We start from the raw sequence: 26616 nt of genomic DNA, 5'->3' as shown, positions 1-26616 counted from the left end.
TTTGTTTTAAATAATTTTAATTGAAGTGGTGCTCTAAAATATAATAATATTTAATTTAAATGTTATTTACTCCAAAATATAAAACAAAATTTAATTCATTTATCACGTATTATGACACTCAGCCCATGTTTAGTATTATTAATGATTTAAAAGTTAAAACTACAAAAGGACTAATAATAATAAATTATTGTTATATTTTCATTTAAATATAAAAAAACTTTTGAATGTATCGTTGATAAAGTCAAAAAGTAATTTTTAAATCTCTAGCGTACATTCCATTATTCCAAAATGATATTATAATATAAATATAGAAAATAATAATTATTGAACTAGTGATACTTGGTTTCAAACATGTCAAGCTTTGTAAAACGATTATTAATTGGTTACATTATTTTTTAACAACAATTAATAAATCATTTAACTTTTTCAGTGAAATATTTTATGATATTATAAAATAACTTAGTTTATTTTAAAATGTTACAAAACAAAACATATTAATCAATAACTGTAACAATACTTTATAACTGTACTCAAATATTACATAAATATAATGTATGTGTGTATTTATACCAAAAAGTTTCGATGAATTCATTTTTCTACATTTATATCTTGTTACTATGATACAAATTATTATCATATTGTCTGAACTTTCGAAACCAAAATGTTTAAATGCCAACTATTGGTAAGTATTTTTAATTCTAATCGTATATGTTAAGTGTTTTTTGTCAATCAAGAACCCATAAAATACTTAAAAATGGACTATTAGTATTAATTTTATAATTTATAATTTATAAGGTGAAATATAATGTATTGTTCACAAATCAGAAAATAAAACTATTATCACATATTATATTTTCCACACATGAAACAATACGCCTATGTGTGATGTGTCTAATTAAAAATAGTAGGCAAGCACTGGAACTCGAAATTTATAGAAGCTAACACAGGAAATATTTACGAAAAAATTGTTAAATATGCATTAAAAACCGTCTAATATGGAAAAAAAAAATGATAAATATCAATCAAAATTCAATATTATTGAAAATTTGAAAAAAAAAAACAATTTTATGTTATTAATTTGCAGTAATAGAAATATAAAATGTGGAAAAGTATACACTTAAAATATGTTGGGAAACTGTAGAGCATTTTAAAATTGTATTGATCTAAAAAGATAGTACATTGGAATATTAGCGCGGTAGAGATGAAATGCGCATCGCACAGTTGTCGTTAAATTTATAATGTAATGCGACGATAACAATTAATACTTAACCAAATTAAATAATATTTTAGTTATATATTCAATATTTCAATATTGTTTATTAAAATACACAGCTTAAGAATAAAAGATCAATTTTTATTAGAAATTATTAAATTTGTATAATATGCGTACAAAAATCAAAAAATATTCACTTTTCCCCTAAAAGGCTAAAACTGATGAAATATGTAAAATATGCAATTTATATTTTCATTTTTCGTTTTTTAAGCCCACCATTATATATCTTGGATTTCTAGATTGGTTTTCTATAAATCAAGAGCATTTAAAATAACACAATGGTATTAACACTTACTATGTTAAATGTTTATATTATTTATATATACAATGCAAATGTATTATGTATTAAATGCAATTTACTGTGCCAAAAGAAAAAAAAACACACACATCTTTGTAAAATCAATACACGCATCGCTCCTTTCAGAATCTAAAATATAAAATTTATAAGTAATAATAATTATACAATTAAGATAGGTAGTTATCATATGATATATTCTTAATATTCTTATTTTTTTAATTTAATGTAATGCGATAAAATTACAGAACAATATCATTCTGAAAATCTTCAAACGATATTATATCGTTAAGCTATGAGTTCTTTTGATATATTAAATATTTTTGAAAATAATGAGCATGCGATGTACCATAAAATATATTTTATTCTTTGTTACATTTTAAATTTTTATAAACTTTCAATACATTTACTATACATAAACTGATCGATTGCCGATTGGTGGTAGATATTATGCTTTGATCATGTTATTAATGATTCAAGTATTTACTTATACAGTTATGTGTTATTATTATAAATATATACATATAGACTACATCATATTTGCATGTATTGAATATAAAATATTTAATATATAATATAAAACAAAATGCTGTCAGGGTAAATCGATAGAGCTAAAGAGCTTCTTCATTTTGCTTACAATTATAAGTATTAGTTGATAAAAAATATTATTGAAAATATAAATATATAATGGGTACACTAAGAAAATAAGCACTCTTTCTTAATGAATTAAATTTATTTTTTATTAATTAAAATGATAAATGTTACTATTATTAATTACCATAAAGTTTACTATATCTTTTTTACAATAACTTTTCAGAATTCAATGATGCAAATATTCAGTTGGTAGGTATTAATTATGATGACTTATAAGACCTATGTTTTTAAAACATGCTTAGCAAAAATATATAATACCTAGTGAAAGTAGGTTTTTTGTGATTGTGTATTTTATTATTATTATTTACACACAATTGACAAAACTCTGTTTCCCCATATGTTATAAGATCTTATTATATTTTGTTAAAAGAATAAGTCAAGTGAACTAAGTGAAATAAATCATATTACATAACCAAACATGCAAAATTTACATTTTAAATTATAACATACAATATATCAGTGGAATTTATAACTGTATATTTTCACGTTTGTAGTATTTCTTAAAAAAAATATAACATATGGTATAATTTATTATTTTTATTTGTTGAATGTATTAAATCTTACATATTAGTCAGTTAACAATATTTTTTTAATATATCAATTTTTTGCGTGTAAGAATTACTTATACCTAAATATATAGTTGTTTTAAACTATTTATTACACATTTAAATTGTTTAAATCATAGTTGTGTATATATGTAAAATGAAAATATATGAACGTTTAGAAAATATATTTATAGGATTTCATATTTGGTTAAAAATTGTAGTTACGTTTCATAAAACATTCAAATTAAATTAAAAATAAGTAACAAAATCATTTAATCAACGGATGGATCCATAACGCCAGCACGTTTAGTTAAATTTTTATTATATTATCATAATATTATTGTCTTTTGATTTTGAATATGATCATTAAAATAAAACAAAAAAACCGACTAGAACGCATCCATTCAATGTGTCGAAAGTGCTACAGTAAAAAATCATACTATGTTTATGACTTTATTTTTTAGATTTAATATATTCAAGCCATCTTAACTACTTGACAATGCTTAAGCTTTAAGTTTTCTCTCGACAATCTAGCAGAAAGCAAATGGTTTTTGCTTTTTTTGGTATACACAAGCGAACAAAAAAAAAAAAAAACACCTAAAAAACGGACCCTATCATCTTCGGCTGCACACGAACGTTTCCGGTTGTGGATGACAGACAGACGTCACGAATCAAGTTTCGTACGCAATGCGCTATATCCGGACGTCCGGTCATTAACACGACATATTAGACGGAGTTTTCGAAACATAATAGGACGACGGGCGTCGTAATCATAGTGGACGATTTGTCAACGATACTTGTGTGGAGTAACAATCATTATTCGAGCGATCAATCGGAAAAGCGCGATAAACAGATGGAGGTAAAAGGATAAGAAAAAAACGATGAAAAAGAATATAGTCGCTATAAGACACTATTGTAGCTGTTATGGTATCGCTATCGTGTCATCGTATAACTTTCGACTCTCCTCGCTTGGATTCATAATAGTAGGTACTTTATATGTATCTGCCCGGGGCGGTCAAAGTCATTTTTCACTCGGATATTCGATTTACTTATTTATTTCGTCTACCCCATAACTCGAGAAAAATTTAAGAACTATCTCCACTCTCGCACATGTTATATGAATAATTCAATAGCTCTTCGTATAGATATTGCTTTTGAGAGCATTTATTATTATTATTATTATTATTATTATTATTATTATTATTATCGTTATATAGGTACAAAATAGAGTAACGTTTTTCGACTTTCAAACGGCGTATATGAATATTGTTAACGTGAATTAAATGTAATCAACTGTTCTTGTTCTGAAAATTTTGGGTTATAATATTATTAGTACTATATTAACATGAATTTATTATGGCTTTTACCGTATAAAAAAAAAAAATGGAATGTCAAATTCTAATTTATGACTAAATGTACCTACGTTTTATTTTCACTACTACACACACCCATGATATTATATTCTATCAATTTTTGCAAATAACACACACTGACATACACGTATTTATTACCTTATACATCGTATGTTTGTAGAATATATTTTGCTGTGTAAATAATTTATAATTTAATGCGTAGTAATCAAGTAATGAAGTATGACAGTAAAAATAACTTCATAGATAGTAAATAATAATATAATTGAGTTTAAAATAAAAATAGGAAATAACTTTAATTAAATCGAGATTATCAACTACTCAAGTGTGTAATAATGTTACGATATTGTAGGTTTTTTTTCTTCATAATATCGTTTTAATTGATAAGATAGTGTTGCAATTTTCATAAATATAGGCGAGAAGCAAACTATTGTACCCCTGAGTTTGTTTCAAACGGAATCTGAAAGCTTTTCAGTTAATAAAATATTATCCTACTTATTTTTTTCGGAAAATATAATACCATGTGAAAAATATAACTTAAATAAATCCTAAATTGTTTTCTAAGAAATAAATCATATAACGTTTCGAAAAAATAAGAGAAATATCATAAAAACAATGAAATGAGCAATGAGTAATGACTATATTGCTGTTTATATATCATGATATATACTTTATGAAAAATAAAATTTTGTATGATAATTAGAAATGATAATATCATGGAAGAATAATCCAATACAATTTGACATTAGTTTTATGATAAAATACTACTATAAAAGAGACAATATTTGTGATCATAGATCATCCTCAATTATTATTTGTAGATAATAGTTTATAATATGTATGTTGTTTACATCCGAACTTTGAATATTTTTCATTAAAAAAGTTTTTTCCCAAAATAATTTTAAATGTTTAATTTATAGCCTTTCCATTTTAAGGATATGAACGGTATATTTTGTATTTCGTTCAATAAATTACTCAACAGTAAACTTGATATATTTATTCCATTGTAGATTATAAGCACATTCAACCTATTAAAGTATTTATAATCAGTTATATTATCAAACATGATATTAAGAAGCTGCTAGATATACCACTATATACCAGGATATTTAGCTGGAACGACAAGGACAAGGTACTTATTTACATTTTATTTAACGAAAAAATGTATACAATATTGATAAATCTGTATTTTATATTTTATGTAATATTTTTCAACCACAATTCAGTTTATCAACAAATATAGATTATTTCATTATTGTTTTTGGTTAGTTAATAAAAAAATTGGATTGTATTTTATTGTCTTGCCTTATAAAATAATTTCAGGTTTTAATAAATATTTTTATCTCTAAAAAATTTAAAAATCTAGTGTTAAAAATAGTTATTTGCAGATTTTATTATGATTTAAAAAATAAATAAAAGCCATTTTAGAAGGATTCTTTAGAGGAAAAATGCTCTGGGTCACATTTTTTTTTTTGATGGAGGGTGAAAAATAAGGGTGAAAGTAGTATAAACAATAAGCAATAAGTTAGTAAGTACGGATTATATTTTTTATCATTTATTATTTTGCTAGTTTTTTTTTCATATAGCTAAGGCTAGGCAACACACAGTTGGCCAAAGTAATGACATTATAAAAAATGACCCTAAAATACAAATAGTAATAATATAATACTTATCGGTACATAAATTCGTATAAACATTTGTGTGTAAAATGTACAAGTTAAATAGTGTATAAGAATCAGACGTACGTAGATCGTAATTCGTTGTACCCTAATTTGAGTTTTCTTTGTCACATAGTCAAATTACTTTTACACTGTGTTCTATGTTAAATAAATTATTGGTATCGTGGACTTCAAAACATTTACTATTAAAACAAAATCGAAATGTTATTGATTTGAGTATATTTTATTGGTCCATATTTCAATAAATTTATTGACGTTATACAGTGAGTTTAATATACCCACAATTAATCGAGAAGGCTGAATCAAAGAGGTATTCATTTCGTTCCACTAAAAATAAAGCAAACAAAATGATAAACTATTATTAGATTTAATGCATCCAGATAAAATACCATACGATATAATATCAAAACTAATCATGATTATAAATCAATAGCGCTTAAAATATAGATTGATTCACAGTATTATTGCGTTAATGTCGTATCGAAAAATACTCTTAATATAATTACTAACGTTATTGCGAGTCAACGATAAGAACTACAAAATATGTGATGTTGTGCACTCTGCTTGTTTGATATAGGTACATACTATATATTATTTATATAGCATCAGACACGATGGTGTGCGGTTTTATAAAATCGAACGTCAACAATAAAGAAGTACAATATAATATCGGCCACAAAGAGTGCAGTGCGGTCTCCATGTGACAGTATCCGAGAAAATAAAATGATAAAACATACTCAAGACATTTCTTTTCTCTGTGCAAAAAATACTTCAGTGACCCATAGTTTGACTTCCACATCTTAGACTCCCACAATCAGAACTCACTCAGCTCTGAAACCGACACCAACAACACAAATAGATATGCGATAAAAATAATCATATTCTTGATTTGTATCTCACTAACAACTGTAGTTATACTAGGGCATTACATCCTAAAAAAGGGGCAGTTAGAAAGTAAAAAGTCTGCATCCACAGGACACTCTTTAGAAGACGTGATTTACGTGTTTACATTCTTCGTCAATATAACGGACAAGATATAGAAATAATTTCAACACTCAAAATTAAAATCGTCCATCTCAGTTAATATTATAATTTAAATACTTATTACGTCATTACCAAATTTGAATAAGAGAGTAATTTTCAAACACTGCTAATTCCTTTTCAAAAATATTCTCTAACAAAGAAATGATAAAAGTTTAAAAATAAAACAATATAATAGTATGAGAAAAAGTGAAACTCTGAATCTTCTTCGTTAGATAATATTGTTATGATAAGGAGGATATAATATGTTTCTTTAATTTATTCTCCTCTTAACATTTGGTAACAGATAGGCGTTAAGCCATTTTGGTATCTATATTTACCGTTGGAACGTCCGATGGAAGGAGACCCGTCTTTAGTCTATACGAGTACCATCATTCCTATTTTATGGGCTTAGAAAATCTGAGTATTTGAAAATACGATCCTTAAGCATACTTAAACATTTTTTAAATCCGGATTTGTACTGGTGAAAAATTAAAGCATACAACTGAGTAGGTTGGTGCACGGTTGTCGAACCTCGTGTTCTTACATTTAAGCACATAATATTATGTGCAGTTAAACATAATATAATAGCTGTAGGGGGAACACGAAGATAAAGTTTTCATATTATTACCGTCTTAATGTAATTCTTCAGTTATCCGAGCACTCGAATAATTGCAGCAATCGTCGAGTGGCAGATTAGAACCACTTTTCCAGTAAACACTATGATGACTGTTTGCGAGGGTTTGTCTTGGAAGTGTCGGCGTACTCGGACACGGTAATTAACCACCGGCGATGGGCATGTGTGTATTATTATTATTATTATTATCATTATATGAGTTTCGCAGTAATTAGCAGCGATGCGATTGTGTCGCCGAGCCGTTGTATTTTGAACCATTAAATATACATAGTAATTTATTGTTTACGCGTCCGCCACAGCCACTTCAATAATTTGTTCACGGACACACACACACATACACACAACTATACCCTCTCCCGCCCCGGTCACATTTCCGGTTTTCCTGCCGGAGACATAGGTATAATACCAGCCGGTGACGTCCGGGTCTCTACTCGTAATAAATTGGCATTAAGATCCGGTCGGACGACCATAATATATTATATACGAGTGTGCGCGGTGCTTGTGCGTTTGTTTTCACTTCGGTGTTCTACACTGATATAGGACGTGTGTAAAATACCCATTTCGGGTTGTACTTACACCACCTCATATACTCACTGGCATATGCGTCATTACCCTAGGCCGAGCGACAGCGCAATATACGACGTTCGTGTACACGTTTCACGTCTTAGAATTCCGTGTATTTATTCGTTCTAGGATGGATTTCCTCAACATAACTGATTACAAAAAATAATAAAGAGGGGTAGGTAAAAAAAAAAAAATTGTGGTAGGGTGAAATTAAATTAGTAAAATTCTTAGCGCGACAAATATCGTCACGAATTTCTACAATTCCGACGTTACGTTATTACATTACCAATTCGTATATTATATTCTCTCCAGAAAATGTGTCTTATAAAAAAGTAACTTTAAAATATGATTTGAAAATAAAATGTTGGTGTAAAAATTAAAATTATGTTTGTTTACGAATCATATTATATTCAAAACAATTTATTAGTTGTAAGTACTTGGGTCCGTAACTAATTAGTGGATTAAAATTATTTTAAAAAATAAAACCAATATTATAAATAATAAAAGGTACGTAGATGAAATAAAATAAATAAATTGATAGTGTAAAATACTACAGCATGATGGGGAACTTAAAAGTAAACTAAATTATTCATTCGATATTATTTATGTTAATGTGTAACCAAGTTAACTGATTTGTTAATAATACGTTTCGTAATGTCTTCTGTAATTGGTAAATCTATCTACATATAATTATGTTTCTCGATAAACAAAAATCTAGGTGATTTAATCGTATAGAACGACGGTGCTAAAGGTAAAAAAATTAATATAATCATAGTAGTAGCGTAATAAATTTCTTTAGTACCTACTTATCCTTTCAGATTTTTAGTCAAGTTCGAGTATGTACAGATTATCTTCGACGCAGAGCCCAATATCATAATAGGTATACGAAACTATCGTAAAATCACTTTCAAAGTTCACCGTTGAAATATCGCCAACAATCTCCGATGTTAGGCACACCCTAACTAGAGGCATTGTACTGTACACCTCTCACGCCGCTGCGATTCAAAGTTCGTTCTATACATTTGCCTGCGATGGCCATAAACAAGCACTCCACTGTCCCAAAATGTCCAGGTTGATCACCATGTCTTGTCCGATATTAGTCGTCAGAGGCTGTATTGATGGCCCGGTAAACTGCGATTGTTTATCTGCATAATATCTCTTGCAAGTTAAACCACAGGGGGCACATGTTTATCGAGATAGACGAATTTGATTTTGCATATACTCACTGATTGGTTTACTATTGTTTTGATTACATATTTTATTCGATATCTTAAAAAAATAAACAATGAAGGTGTATATGAATGGATTAAAAATGTAACCTTTGTATCAAACGATGTGATGGCATATCATTTTTTTATCAAAAAAAAAAAAAAAACAATTACATTTTTTTAAGAATAATTCATTAACCTTAGTGTGGGGTACATGCCTTGTTTCATGTCAAAATTAGTTAAGAAAAAGAAATAGAAGTAGAAAGATTACTTGCATGCCAATATTTATAATTTGTGCACAAATATTACTATTTTCAATAATCAACTTAATTTATTGGGATAATGTTTTATAATAAGTTTATTGAGAGGTAATAAAATTATAATAAAATATGTGTGCAAGGTGTTTATTCAGCTAAGAATTAAGAAAATATATTATGCTTATATGTATATAAACATAAATTTAAAAAAAATTATAAATTATTTGTTTTACATTTAGTTTCATACCTAACAAATAATAATTTTAAAGAAAAGACGTTATTTATTTTATTTTAACTAAATCACTATGCCTCACTCATTTATAAGACTATATTTGTGTATTTTTAGAAGTATTAAGCTTAAATCTGTTATTTTTTAAAATTCAAAATTCATGTTTTTAGAGTTAGCAAGTAAATATTATAGCCAAATTTCAAAATTCGTTGTTATAACTACTGAGATAATACACTGAACATACTCTCAGTTTTTAATTTTAATTAACATGATGATACCAAAATATAATGCAAGTACACTAAAACAATTTGTTCTATTCATATACATTAGGTATATTCATAAACTGTTCATTTTTGTATGTCATTATTGTATTGAAAACAAATATTGATAATTTCATAATATAATCAATTTATTCATAACTAATTTAATCTTGTATACCCATCCAACTCGATTAAATATTTATTGTTTAACCATAGAATAAAAAAGGTATCCGTCCTATAGCCGTAAACGAAATTATTTCTAATTATATTAGTAGTACATTATTTTTTAATTATTTTTGTACTAAATGATGTCTTAATTATTAGTTTATTACCCACTGGTATCTATATTAAACAAATTCAATTTTGATTAATTTTTTAATAAGCCATAATATATAAGTCTAATGCGAAAACATAATATTTAAATCGATATATATAAGTCAAATATGTTTTTTGTTCATACTATAGTTATGATCTTTAATATATTTCTCATAAGATAAGGTATTATGTTCTCTAAAGAAGTTATGACAAAATGTAATTTATACTTGTTTGATTTATTTAGTTACTACAAGCATAATATTATCGAAAATTACTAACATTTAATATTTTTTTATATTTCTATTGTAACTATAATATTTTTAGAAATACAAGTATTTGAGTTACATTGACATTTTTTAAAAACTATTTTCAAGATATTTGAGATATATTTTAAAGTTTTATAAATCAAGTCTATCTGATGACAGTTGGGTATACTTTGGTTAGAATTATTTCAAAATGTCTGCTGATTCCAAAAACAATTTTGTAGACATTTATAACCAAAAAGTAGTGTTTTATTAATAACTGTCACAATACTTGAATATTGTAACTATTCACTGTTAATACTTTTATTAGATAGTTACGTCACTCGAAGATTGATCTGAAAGCACAAAGTCAATCATATTTTAAAATATGTGATTCAGAAATTATTTAATATGTATAGGAATATCTAGATAATATTATTAATATACAATTGAATGCAAAAACAAATGTTTAATAAATTAATTACCTACTTCAAAATTAACGAATATGTCCTCTAACTATCTACTAATTAACTATAAATAAGTATATAATACATAATATGAATCGCACTTTATAAAACAAACGAATTACACAATATATTTCATCGTATTTCCGTGTAAAATATTATCACGCCATAAAATGTTTTGTTAAATTACAATCATCCTAAATATTATGTTTGTTAGATGTCTTATACATATGAAGTTGTTAGAGAAATGTTTTGCAATAAAAATTAGATTAACACGTCACGTTAAACTAATTTTAAACAACTTCAATACAAAAAAAGTATAAATCATATAGTTATTTTATTTTAATTTGCATGTTCAAGTTGATATTAATATTGTTATAACTTAAAATAAACCAACCGAAATATCTGAATAATCACTTAAAGCGCCTGGCGCCAATTAAATTTTTTCCAAAAAAATACACTCTACAAGAATAATGACCCTGTCCTATGGAATCAACCAAATTTGAAAATTTTTTTTTAACTAATAAAAAGTTGTATTTTACACTTTTACAGGCTATGTTGAACTCTATTTTTATATATTTTAATCTTTAACTTTAAAACGTAGTTCTAAAACTAAGATAATTTTAAGCTTTTTTTCAAACTATTTAATACCATTATTTGAAATTAAATTAAAAATTCAGAGTTTAATGGCGCTTTTGGGGAGTCTTCTTCTACAGATAAGAAATAGTTATCAAAACCCTACCGAATAAATACTAACCTACACGGCCTGAAGATTTTTCCTGTTCAGTTATTTTTGTTGATAAAATACATTCCGTATCAAACCAACTAAATAGGTATAGAGCAGTAGATAAATGAAAAACCATTTAAAATGGCAACTAAAATATAAAATACAATTTTCACATTTTAAAGAATTGTATAAAATTTGAAAAGTCGAAATCTTAAACTATTTATAGGTACCTACTGCAGTAGCCTAATGATGCATGATACAGTTTTTTAAATCTTGACAGAATTTTATGTTATTTGATTGGAAATAATTCAGCTGAAAACATTCTTTACCAATGTACCTATTAGATTTCACGAAGAATGTTTGTTATAAAAGTAATAACTACTATTCAATAACGGAGTGAAATGATAAAATTGATTTAGTAAGACAAATTTATTATTAATTAAAAATTTTAGCTTATAACTGAATAATTATTTTTATAGGGGAAAAATAATGTTTCGTATTTCTGTAAAATCGTTTAGGTTAGGTCAATACGCGAAGCAATTAGTACTGTTTATACGCCACTAGACCGTATTGGTCTGTAGGATGTATTGGTCTATACAACTATAATTTGAAATATAATTTACATAATACATTATATTGTAACAATATTAAATTAAAAAGAATGACAATAACAAGAACAATGCTTTAAAATACATTTACGATATTATTGTAATATTATGTTGAGAAGTTTGTGTGTTTACTATAATATGTTTACACTGTAAATATTGACGTACGATTTACTATAATAAAATACGAAATATAGTAGGATTGTAAATCGAGTCAAATCCACCATTTTTAAAATAATAGTGATAAAACGAATATATTAAGTTAGAATTCGTATGTGTAAATTGTGGTGCGTAGTAGATAATACCTATATTTTCATATTATCTGTTTTCCATAATCCTAAAAATATATTTTCTTAGATTTAGGATATCGTTTAGCATTTGGTTAGATTCCCAGCGATATATATGATGCTGTTCACATACCGTTGAATCGTGTTTATTTTTGTTATATGGATTTATTATAATATAATCCATTTCCACATGGTTGGTTACAAGGATACGATTGTAATTGCAGAAAAAGCCATTCTCAGAAATAATACAAGGTTATAACCTTTTTTCGTTTTATTAAGCTATCTAAATAGAGTAAGTTATCTTCAAAAAGCGTAGCAAAGAAGGGTGTTTCTCAACATATCAATTTATTTATTTATTTATATTTTCATCTGATCGTTTTAAAAATGTTTTAAAAATATTAAATACGTTTTGAAGCAAGTTTTTAGCTGAGCACATTATATGATATTATTTTATAACTATTTATACAGATGACCAAAAATAAATCTTGAATTTTTAGTCTTGACGATGATTTTATATTGTTCTTGGAATTAAATAATATCCAAACTCAAACATCTCATTTGAATAACCTACTTGATGCAATAAGTTAAGTGTCAGTTAATAATTTCGTCGAAAGCATTAATAACAACAAAGTGTTATACCTGTTTTGGATCCAAGATGTGAAATTGTAATCATTTAAACTTATATATATATACTACCATTCGACCATGTACCATCATATACCTACGAACATGTTAAATCGATTTTCGTTCCGTCTATATTCTTCGATATAGTAGGTACATAATAATAAATCGACTAAAATATTCACTTTCACTCTTCACACGCTGGCTAACATCCGATGTTTTCAAACTCTGTTTTTGTCACAACACAAGATAAACTGTCATTGAGCTGAACAATTATTCTTCTGCAGAGGATAATAGCGCTCATGACGTGTGCATTATCTTTATTATACTATGCTGTTTTATTATCGTGGAAATATATAACCATTATGATAATATATTATAAATATACACCAGCAAATAAATTTGCATGCGGTCAATTTATCGTTATAGATTGTCAGAGATTGTTGGAAACAATGTTTGGTAAGGTAATTAGTAAAATGAAGCTTGTTCAGTTTTTCTGATTTCATCTTCATGAAAGTTTACAGTTGTTTGTACATTGTATTGTTATTTGCTGAAACGGTTAAGACTTAAGTTAGTATATTAAATACAATGATTAACTTTAAATATTGATTGGTAATGGTTAGAGAAAATATAAAAAATACATGATATATGAAATAGTTATTATAATAAAAATTATAAAATAACCAGGGAATGGTGCGATAAATTTGAATTGAATAAATGTAAACATATACAAATGAGAAAAACATGAAAAACGATTCAAAGCGAAGATGGGATGTCAGTCTCTATTCCTGAGAACATTTCCTATGTTTTTTCCTTTATGTCAACTTATGAATCAATACCAAACTAGGTATATATAACTATGTAAAGAGGTTTGTAATAAAAATACTAATTATATACCAACAGCACAATACGATCAGAATCTAAAATTGCACGCACACCATGTTTATATTATTACTTATTTCAATACACCATGAAAAATATATAAAACCATCATCTCACTAATTAAATAATTAGTTGATACGATATTAGTAGTTTCAAAAAACTACAATTAGGTTATTTGAAGGTAGGCGCATACATCTTTAAGTTTTGTGTGAGATAACTGATAATTAATGTAATTACAATAATAACGGTTGAGATGAAAATGCTATAATTTATCATAATATTTTCCTTAAAAAGATTAATTTACGTAAGTAAGAAGTACAGACAAATTGATTCGTAATCAATCAGACTGCGATCACTTACAACATCAGATGATCCTTTAAGATTTCAATAACGAAACTGGCAAATGTTAAAATTCACTTTTATAGTAGAAAATATTCAAAAGCTTAAATGACTGTAAAGTGATAAATTATACTGTTTATAATTCATAAATATAGAAGAACTGATTTCATACAGATTAATGGAATGGCCGTAAAAACAAAAACTATAATTCAACCTTCTATTAATATTTCTGTATTGAAACTCTATGACTGTGGATCAGATAAGGTAGATATAAGTAACATTTGGTAATAATCAAAATATGTTTTTCCTAATTATATAAGTAATTAAATAGGTTATGTGCAACTTAAAGCTTTAATGTATGCATCATAATGAAAATTGTTAAACTGTTGACTGACGAAAACTTATTATTTCTTACGATACCTAATTTATAATATTATCATTGGCAAATGTTATAGATTTGTATGGATTTTGTCAAGAATCGGGAAACGTTCTAATATAATATACATCAGTAATAATACATTTGCACGCACACAATATTTGTATTTTTTTTTTTTTTGTGCTCTTGAAAAGGTTTTATAATAACTATATATTGTAACGGACGAATTTACGTAGGTGTTTCAACATAGTGTCTCACTGTGTTAACACTCATACATTTTTCCGTCCGTCTTCGCCTACACCTACACACTTGTAGGTACACTGTACACTACCCTTATATTGGCGAAACTTTAAAACTTATATTTCAATAGGTACTTAACTTCAACTCAAAAAAATATTAATACAAATCAGATCTATATTCAGCTACGTCACGCCAAACACTGAGCAAACACCGCCAAACATTTTAGTTCGAAAAGAAAAACCAACATTCACAAGATATAACTATTTGTATGTAACGAATTGTAACCACAATACATTTTTTCGTAACTTTTTATTAAACTACTTTTTATGCTGGGTGCTGGAGTGTGCTTTCCTCGGTTTTATGCTATTGACTGTTATTGATACACACTAAACAGTCTATCAAACTTATTGTTATTTACAGTGTTCGAATTTTATAGCACTACTGAAAAGCACTGAAATATGAGCTATAATATGACCAAAAAACCTTAAAATATGCCGTAAAAACATAAATAAAAAAAAACAACAAAATGTAGACAAAAATATAAAAAAAATGTATGTGTTGAGTCACTCTAATTTTTTTGTCATTAAATTATTAATATTATGCTTAAACTAAATAATAATAATATGTTTGTATGCGTGTCTAATATTATTAGATAGTATAATTATGAAGGCAGTCTTCAAAATACTAAATATGCGAAGAAAAAACTCATACTCAACGAACGTTTCGTAAAATATTTCACATTCCTTTTCTCGACAGTCTGCATGGCTACCTCATGCATTAAATCGTCTGACATAAAAATGTTTTCTTGATAAATATCTTTTCAATAAATATGACGCATTAAGCATTTTATAAGTTAAAAAATTGCGATTTGATATACTATTTGTGTTATTCCTACGTACAATTATATACGTATAATATTGTGGTAACGTAATTATATCAAATTATATTCAAAGTTCACATATTATTAGCCTATGCAATAACTACAAATATTGCATAAAAAGTTATACCAGTATTTGGTAATAAACATCGTAAACTTCTGTGTAAGTAACGAAAAAAGTTTATATACCGATAAAATTTGATTATAAAATATAAATTCCGAACTTCGGGTACTGTTATGACGTACCTTCTATATTCATATTAATTAGAGGTCAGTAACCCTTTTACTTAAGTGTGTCATATTTTTTAATTAGTTTTTCATTGAGGGTTGCACTAAAAATTAAAATAAACGTTATTAAAAAGAAAATGTTCACATCAAATACTTATACATTTATTGACATCATGAATAATAGAATTGTGAGATTGCTCTTTGAAAACTAATTTTGAATAAAATATATTAGTAGCGAAAAATTCAAAATTCAAAATAAAAATAATAATATCATTACTATATAATAATTGATTTTGAATAAACAAAATTAATTATTTAGTGAAAAAGTACAAAAATATTTAATGTCTACTTTTCTAGTGTGATTTTTGAGTTTGATAATTTTCCGCTAATTTGCTTCTAATATTTGCTTTAATATTGGATTTTGATATTCATAAAACTGAATTCAAGTGTTAGTCGTTTATTATTGAACAAAGTGCTACAGAAAATAGTATATATCGCATTCTTTTATAAACTTTTTAAATTGTGTCAAAGCAATTTTATGTATATAATTAACGGTTGATATACTAAAATATTTATTACATGTTTGAAATAAATGTATGCTAAAAACTTTGCAACATAATGCTACTTTATGTACTATAATCTAATGAAATATAATAGGCTTCTTGTCCTTTTTCAGCCATTTATGCATTTTATTTCCCCAATTAAACCTTTATTAATTATTCAACTCATATTATTTCTGCCACAGTCAGTAGTAAACCTAATTAGTTTTTTTCAACTTAAATTAAACCTTTTAAATGTCTTGTCGATTTTAATAAATACGTTTTCATCCGTAAAAGTTCGTTTCATCATACATAGTTCAGCAAATTCTTCAAAAATATTAAAATTCAAATCTGAGTATTAATAATTAGCAGTATTACAAAATATTTCAGAAACACCGTCAATTACAATAGATTGAATATAGTCATTGTTCTTTTGAGCTTTAAAACTAAATATTTTGTTCTAGACCTAACTCGTCTATTACATTTTTCTGAGCGCATACTATCTACAACATCTCTTATACTCATAAAAATATAAATTCTACGAATCAAAAATACGAAATTAATACTTTAATATATTAATTACAATTTGAAATATAAAATTAAAATTTTAATGTAATGAGAAATGTTTGGAGGAATCCATTTGGCACAACAATTAGTTCAGTATTGTGAATATTATGTTACGTATTATGATTTTTTAAAAACGTCAATATTAATGCGGTGTTGCAGAATTTCACGAATGTAAACAAACGAACGAGTTAATAGTAAAGGTTGATAGACGATGTGCGCAGTTGGTTATAATAGGTGAGACCACGCACATACAATGCGTTATTTGCGGGGCAGTTTTTACAGTCAAAGTGAAAGATATTTTTGTCACGAACTGTGTTTTGTTTTTTTCATAACCGCGGTTACCTATTAATTATTTTTATCTTAGATAAAATTATAAATAAAAAAAATTATTTTTATCACTGTTGTATATTATAATGCATGTTTTTCACATCATGCATTTTGTGTCTTAAGACTCAGGGGATTTTATAAATATATACATAACTAATAAAAATGATATTTATATTCATGGAGTGCTTATCCGTCGTTGACTTGTAAAATTACAATACCCGGTGAAAATAAACGATAGTGTAAAAAAAAAATAATATTTACAGTATTTTCTACAGGTTAGGTTATTATGTTTATATAAGCCACAACAACAGATTTATTTAATCCCTTTACTATTGTTCTGTGTTTTGGTTTGTATGGTATAGCAATATTAATATACATATTAAAATAAAACTATTTTGTTCGTAGTTAATTATTACTAAACAGCGTGTTCAAATAACCATTCGCACTTTGATTTATTAATAAGTTTACTGAGTATTATAAATTATTATTATGATTATCTACGTAGAAAACAAACTTTGCTAACCTGCAGGCATTATTTTTTAGTTCGCGTATAATTCCAAGTACAAAATAAGTTTAACATTTTTAACGAGTTTAATAAGCTTAATAATAATCTATCTTTACCACTTAATACTCATAGTATTAACGTTTATTTTAAAAATTAGTACTAAAAATTCATTCTCAAATATTAATGATATATTAGTTTGATATAATTTTTTTTTCAGGAAATAGTTTTTTTCGCTAATTTTAAAAACCAAAAAAAAATCATTAGTTGAAAAATGTTTACATCAATATGGAAAACTACTGTTAAAACAAAAAATGATTCGTCAAAATATTTAATATTTAAATACAAAAAAATTAAAAACAGCAACGCAGTACCACAATTGCCTATACGATACGCCGTGTTACGAAAATAAAAATATTATTTGCGATTAATAATTATTTTGAATGTGTCACTTACGTCCCAAATCTTTTTAAAGTCATTCTGGTGTATCCTGAGCAGCTCACATGTGGTTTTCGTGCACACTGTCATGTCTCTGGGCAAGTCGTGGACTATTGATTCCCCGAAAGTCGCACCAACGTCCAGACTGACAACGGCCTGGAAGAAACACGGAATGGTATTATTCATTAGTAAAGTTCATTACATAAAGTACCCATTGAAAATTACTATAATTTTTTACTGTACAAAGTAGAAGCAAAATTTTTTTGAGTTGATTTGTTTAGAACATGTTACTATATCATAAACAATGTATATGAGCTGTTTCATTATTAATTTGTATTCTAATGAATTTATTATTTCAATGCGTACCATATTATATTTTATAATTATGTAATTCTAGAAAACCAAAGTAAGTCCAAATGTAATCAAAATATTTAAATCGATTACAAAAAACAAACTCAATCTATTTATTTTTGTACATTTTGATAACACATATTATATATTTAATGGTTAAGTTTTTGTATATTTTTAATTTGATTTAAAATCTTCAATGCATTTTATATTTCAAGTATTATTTTGATAAGACCTTTATATATATATATGTTTAAAATAAAAATATGAGTAATATGCAAGCAGTAATTTACTAATCCAGTATTACTATGGCTATTTTTAAATTATCCACACCATATCAGCATATCACATAATAATATAATGTAGTTCATTATTTATAAAAACTAATACTACTTGTATTTGAACAATTTAACTAATAATTATCGCTAAATTATTACTAATATTATATGGAATAGGTTCAGATGAACATTAAAAGCATAACAAAATGTAATTTTTTTAGTATTAAAATCGAAAAATAGTTGTGGAGCACCCAATGTGCACCAAAGTTGTTACTTAGGTTATAGATACACTTTTTTCTAAGCGTGTGCTGAAGGTAGATTATTTTATTTTAATACATATAATCATAATAAAATGTATCAACAAAAGGAACTTTTAAACATAATTATGAACATAAATTAAAATGATTAAATCTTGTACAATTTAAAAATGTAATCCAATTTCTTACAATAATTTATTGATCTAGTTTACGCGGTATTATTATTAATATTTTTTTTAATTAGAGTTCATTCGAATCTATCTTTGGAAACGAGATTTGATTAATTTATCTTTTGTTGCTTTACATCGTAATATATTTGTATTTTGTAGGTATTTTTTCATTGTTTTTTAGTTTGAGTTTTTTTCTTCTTTATAAAATGGTAATGGTTATCAACGAAATTAAGCTTGTAGCTTTGAAATTAAATTAGATTTTTTAAATAAATCTTCTATTATATATAAATTAATTAATACAAATATTAACACACAATATACTCTCAACTTACATCGAGCAAATTATTTTACGTGTAGTTTTACAATATCTAGTCCGTAGTTATGATTAAGGCCCAACCAAAGGTTAAAAAAGATTTTTGATAAAATAATAAATTATTTCGAGGAATTGAGCTCCTTTCAATTCCAAGAGGGCGCATGCTATAAATATTTGCACACACCAAAACTTTTTGAGCTTCGATACAATTTTTACTTTTTTAACTTCATATAAAATGAATGTGTGATCGATTGCATTCAGATATAACGTCTGTATAGTACGAGTATTTTTCGTATTTTCATAAAATTTAAAAATTCAGTTAATGCAACTGAAACCTTTCAGAATAATCGTCAAGCATTTATTTAAGAACTAAATTTACATTTTTTTCATTACTTACAATAGTATTTATCTATATATAAATACTGAAATATAGAGCACATACTTTTATAAATACACTAATAGTATTAATTAGTAAACACTAAATACAATCACAAAAATAACACTATTATTTTAAAACGTATGATGATACTTCAAGCTTGTGAGAGATCTATAATGATAACTCAGTATTTTTGTACGATTTGATGGAGTCTTACAGTTATTATAGTTTTCTGTATAAATACAAACTAAAAAAATAAGAACTTTAAAATAAGAATTCCGACTAATAACTTTAAAACTGTATAACTTTAATATCCAATTGCTTGAACATTTTACCCAGTCAATTTTAAATCACTTTTATTTTAACCATATTAACCTTTTTTTAAATTATATTCGTTATTTGTCTCACATTAAATATAATATCTATTGCCAACACAGTTGTTTAAATTTAAAGTACAGTGAATGATAAAAAAAAAATCACAGTAGGTACAATATCATAAATACATTTTTTTTTTATGTCAGACTTATCAAATTAAAACTTAGTTTAATATCCATAAGCAATTTAAGCTATGATTCGTATAAGCTTAAAAGTTTACGATACTAAATATAAGTTACATAATTAATGAAGTTACAAGATGAAAATGAGTTTAATGAAAGTGAAAATATTTTAATTTTAGTATTAATTTAGAGTTAAAATCTAGTCTCAAGTAGAATTATACATTTTTGATGATCACCAAGTCAGGAGTTTTTTTATGTAGGTATGAAAGTAGTCATATGAAAATCTAAGCCTAATTTGTAATACAGTCAAGATTTTCCTAAAAATCCAATGGTTGGTTACATACCTATATTTTTTCACTATCAAATTGCTATTCCAAGATCCAATAATCAAAGATATATTTGAAAATTATCATTCAAATAAGGTAAACTATACCAATTCAACTAACAAATAATATGAAAGTTATTAAAACATTGTATTAAAATGTTTACTGCTTCATGATCAGTTTTCCAAAAAAATCACATGTCATTATCTAATTCAAATACTTTGTTAAAATGATCAGAATTCAAAATTTAGAAAATTAAAATAGGTTAGATTATATATGTTGGTCAATACAACTGTATAACAGTATTTTTTCTAGATTTCAAATTATACAAGAGTAGAAATGTTTCGTGTTTCGTATTTAAGCTATCATATAATAGTGGCAATTAGTATCTAATGAATAATGATATATAGATTTTTTTTTTAAAAAGCCTAATTTTTAGAATGAAATATTATACTGCTAATCATACCAAGTCCCGAAATACATTTTAATATTTATAACTGCATAATTATAATTTCTCATGTTATATTAAAAATTTACGTTATCTTTCAGTACTCATTATATTGACATAAATGACATACCTATTATTTCAAGCTATTATATTGTTGTTTAATTCAATAATTGCGAACTGAGATCAACGAGTATACCTATTCTTGTTAAAAAGTCATCTGAACCATGTAATTCACATGATGTATATACTATACAATGTTTAGAGCATACCTACTTACGTTCTATGCATGACCACGTAGTTAAAATTGTAATTATTTTCAAGCCTTCGGAATTGCTTCTGTCTCAGCATTTCAAGAAGTATAATAACATGTATTATGTGCGTTATAATTATTGTTATAATATTAAATATGACAAATTGTACAATAAACACATTTTGTTTGTAAAGTTTTACTATAACATTAATGAATATGATGCAATAAGAATTAAACTCGATAAGATCAACTAGATACATGAGTACAAAGTACAGCGCTTTATTGTGTATGAGCACAACAAAAGACAATTATATAAATTGTAAACATTTAGCCTTTGTTTGAAATTTTAATACATTGTTAAACGTATGATAATGGTGATATCAATAACATATAATATTTAATCATATATTATTTAATACAAAACGATGATAATAATAATACACTTTAAACGTATAATATAATCTTATGTCAATATATTTGATACGCTTTGTTGTGGTTTTAGACTAGTTGTTATGTTCTGATTTTAAGCAACAGTGCTTTGACTATAGCATATTATTTTTGTACATTTTCGTTTAACAATAATAATATTAGCCAAAGTAAATCTAAAACCAACCATCCAAACGAAGTTTATAATTACGAAAACAGAAAACTCTCAAAATCGTTATTTACGCGTTAAATTAGTTAAATTGCTTTCTAAATATTATGGTCGTGTTTTCTTGTAGTATAACTTTTAAAAATAAAAACAGAACCTTCGTAAAGGTATTAATGAGGGTGGGTACTCGACAAGCTTTAAATTCTAATACTTTGAACAAATTCAAAAGTTGTTGTATATCCCGAACAAATCCCATTATTACATAATGTATTTTACTATAACGCACGGATTTTGTGGATTCTGATCACAGGAAGATGGATAAGATTTTATGATTTACATTTTGCTTCATTCAATATTTGAAAAAAAAATGTCTAGCCAATTTATTGAATGTAAATTTAAAGCATATCGTAAAATTTGGGTGGCTTATTTATATAAATAATTTAAAATATGAATTTAAAAAAAATGTTTAACAAAATACGACACATATAATTATAAAATTATATTTTTATTGAAACACGAGACTATAAATAAATAAATCAAATATTGAATTTCTGAAAGTATATTATATTTTAATGTCGTATAGAAGTATAATTTAGTCGTCACTTCGATTTAAATCGAATAACAAAATAATTAATACAATATAAATACATATAAATTGTCAAACAGTTATTGAAATGAGAACTGCAATCAATGCATAGACTATCGTCTATTATGGATATGATACACATACCTAATTATAAATAATAAATGAACAGAAATTATTATAGATGAATAGAACAGCTGCAGAACAACTGGGTTTTGGGATGGTTTATACTGCGGTATAATAGCAAGTGAGACTAATTGGAGTTTTCATTGATTGGGGTGACCAGCTCGTGACATGACGTGTTGAACGTGACAATGGAGCTGATGAACTGAAGTTTCAGCTACATAATTAGATTGAAAAGTGACAACATATTACATGCGAAGAACAATTTCACCCACACATTTTTTTTCTCCTGAACAATATATTAAATAATTTCAAAATGACCTCTTAATTAAATTATATTTTGCTTAAGTGAACACTCATCGATCGTGTGCAGTGTAATACGTAATATAACCCATTATATTTCATGATATTATTGTATTTTTATTAAATTACTGTAATTGTGTAAAACGAGGAAAACCCATTGACGAAATTGTGAGTGGATTCGAGAATTTTCACCCGTATTTTACTCAGTCCATATTCAGCTTTAAAAAAATGTTTCTCATATGCATCCCAAATAGTTGCGACTTTCCAGTGACATAAAACCCGAATTAAACCGTAACGCAAATAATGTAGGTATCGGTTGACACTAGATTAATCGATATAACTTTGAGAAAATAATATGACACGTTGATTTGGTTGTATACTTCATGACAATTATTAATTTTCAAAACTCTTAAAATATGATTTAATGCTTTGAATGTTGAGTTTTTCGAATTCATTATAAATTAAAATCATTTATAAATTAATTCAAAAATGATCTAATAATATTTGAAAATTAAGTGTCATCGTTGTTCATGCTTGTTACAGTGTCTAATTACCAGAGGAATATTATGTATATTATGCAGTTTGATATATTTGATAATATCTATCATAAATCTGATATGTTTAACTTATTTGAATACTTACCTTATGAATTATATGAAATTGTTTAAAACCACAATAGTAATTCAAACGAAAACAAAAAAATCTAAAGCCAATTGTTTATTGTTTCGATTTTTACAGAGTATAAGTAGGCACACATGATTTAAAATCTTTTCAAAGTTTAATGAGACAGTCCATTTTTACTCTGTGAATCCTAAATCGTATAGTTCACAAAACTATTTTTTAAATAATGCAATCCAACTAAGTATCATCTTGTATTCACACAGTGCTGTGTAACATCAAATAAGATAAAAACGAATTATTTTTAAAATGTATCCTTTATTGGTAATTGAAATGTATTACACCCCCACTACCAACGATACTTAACTTCATTCAATCATGTCAAATAAATGTCAATATTTTAGTATGAAAAAAAAACAGTTTAACTTTAATAAGTTAAAGCCCAACATTTTATAATCAACAAAATAACACGAATTGAGAAAACTTTGAATAAATAACAATTATTCTTTTTACACGACACTTTATGAATTAATTATTGTTATTTTTGTCTGCATATAAATATAGGTAAGGGTATATATTTGAATTGAATACATTTTCTGAATAGTGATTGTGTGGTACTTTAATTGTTTCGGCTACGTGTAAAATATCGAATTCTACATCCATATATTACGAATCGTGAATGTGAGCTGCAGTGCTTATCGTAAATAATAAATTTCATTCATATTTTATCGTCTTAATCGATTTACGGTTTGAAAGCATAAGTGCATAAGTGGCAACTCTCTCATGTACATAACATTTGTTTAACTCGTTCTAGCTATAAGGATTAGGCAGTAATCACTTTTTTTTTAAACCAGCATCCGAAGCACTTTGGGTGTAACATTTGGGAACTTGCATAGTCTTTAATTTTTAAACCACAGGCCTATTTTTAAGCCTTGTCAGCGATGGCCATCGGTTGATATTTGACATTATTATTATTTTTTTTAACATAATATTAGTTGTTACAGTACTTTTTTTACATCATCTACCAAATCAACCTAGTGAAGGCTAGTGATCGTTTTATTCTTTTAAAATTAATTTTCATTCTTAACCGACATACATTTGTATTTATTAATTATCTTTAGCCGAATATGTTTTTTTAAGATTTCGTTAAAAATCGGATACCGAACAAGTATAGTCGATAATTTATCATAGTATTATTATTAGGGCCCGGATTTATATGCATTTGCATGTTTTTTCTGAATAGTCCAAAAAATAGCTAGGTAAGCTACAAGTTTGATTTGTAATTAATAGATCCGAAATATAAAGTTTTATTTTGCATATTTTTGCATATTTTGTCCTTTTTTGACATGTACTGCATATTTCTGTATTTTACGATTTTTTTTTGCATATATACGGTTTTTAAATGCATAATATGTAATATTTTGGTTATTTTTATTAAAATAACGTATTTATATCTATATTTATAATTCATGTAATTTGACGAAGTCGTATATAAAGTCGCACTTTAATTTTTTGCCGAGTAGCATAACTTTATTAGAAAAAAAATACATCTTTAAACGATTCAATTAATTTGATGAAGAATGTTGAAAATAATATTTCCAAAATACCAAACGGAAACGTCGGAAAAGCAATTCAAGACAAATTTCAAGCTGTTTTAAAGAAAAATAAAGGCTATGAAACCTTGAAAAAAATCTCTGCTTGTATTGATGGAACAAATGAAACTTTGGAAAATATGGAACAAAATTTCAGTCCAAGCGACGTATCTCTTTTTAAATACGCTCCCGTCACATCTGTCGACGTAGAGAGGAGTTTTTCAAGGTACAAAAATGTATTGGCTGATAATCGACGAACTTTCACATTTGAAAACCTGAAAAAAACATTCGTGGTACAATGCAATACGAATGCTTTTGGTATGTATTAATTTTCGTTTAGTCACATAATTTATTTAATAAAAATATTTTAATTTAAATTTTTCAGATTGAAATTACAAAATGTCGAAACTAAAAAAATATAGTATAATTTATTTGAACATAATATAAAAATAATGAAATAAAAATTTTTTTTTAATCAATTTTTGTGCATATTTTTTATTTTATAGGGTATATTTCTATAAAATAAGAGCATAAATGCATATTTTATAGTGCATATTTCTTAGGTTTTTAGAGCATATAAATCCGGGCCCTAATTATTATCATTCACATTTTAGATGATCGGAGTGATTATATATTGGTATAAGGCACAACAAGTTGGTCAATTATATAGCTTTCTACCTCGTATGTATTAAATGTAAGTGCAAGGTTCCTACTAATTACTATAGATCAGTTTTAGTTCATATTTTGAACTCCAATATATTTTGAAGTTTATTATGTAAAATAATATATTATACTGTTATAATTATTTGGGTTTCATTTTGGTATTTCACAGTTAATTCAATAGCTGTATCATATCGTTTACAAACATTATAAGTACCGTTTTAATAGTAAATAGTTTACGACAATGCTATAATATAATAATCTTTAATTATGATATCATGGTGTTTATTTTTTATTTTTTTATTGATGGTGGTCCGT

The 26616-nt window shown here is 26.0% G+C and overlaps 1 protein-coding gene across 1 annotated transcript in view; it reads right to left on the bottom strand.

Annotated features, from left to right (window-relative positions):
• Positions 1 to 26616, bottom strand: part of LOC111027300 (rap guanine nucleotide exchange factor 4) — a 193633-nt gene that overhangs the window by 33425 nt on the left and 133592 nt on the right. Inside the window, exon 4 of the mRNA XM_022305623.1 lies at positions 18586 to 18723. Within this exon, the coding sequence (XP_022161315.1) occupies positions 18586 to 18723 (138 nt within the window). The remainder of the gene's footprint in view (positions 1 to 18585; positions 18724 to 26616) is intronic.

The sequence above is a fragment of the Myzus persicae genome, unplaced genomic scaffold (genome assembly GCF_001856785.1).
Source record: "Myzus persicae strain clone G006 unplaced genomic scaffold, MPER_G0061.0, whole genome shotgun sequence".
NCBI classification, from domain to species: Eukaryota; Metazoa; Arthropoda; class Insecta; order Hemiptera; family Aphididae; genus Myzus; species Myzus persicae.
This window is presented reverse-complemented; position numbering and strand designations above follow the sequence as displayed.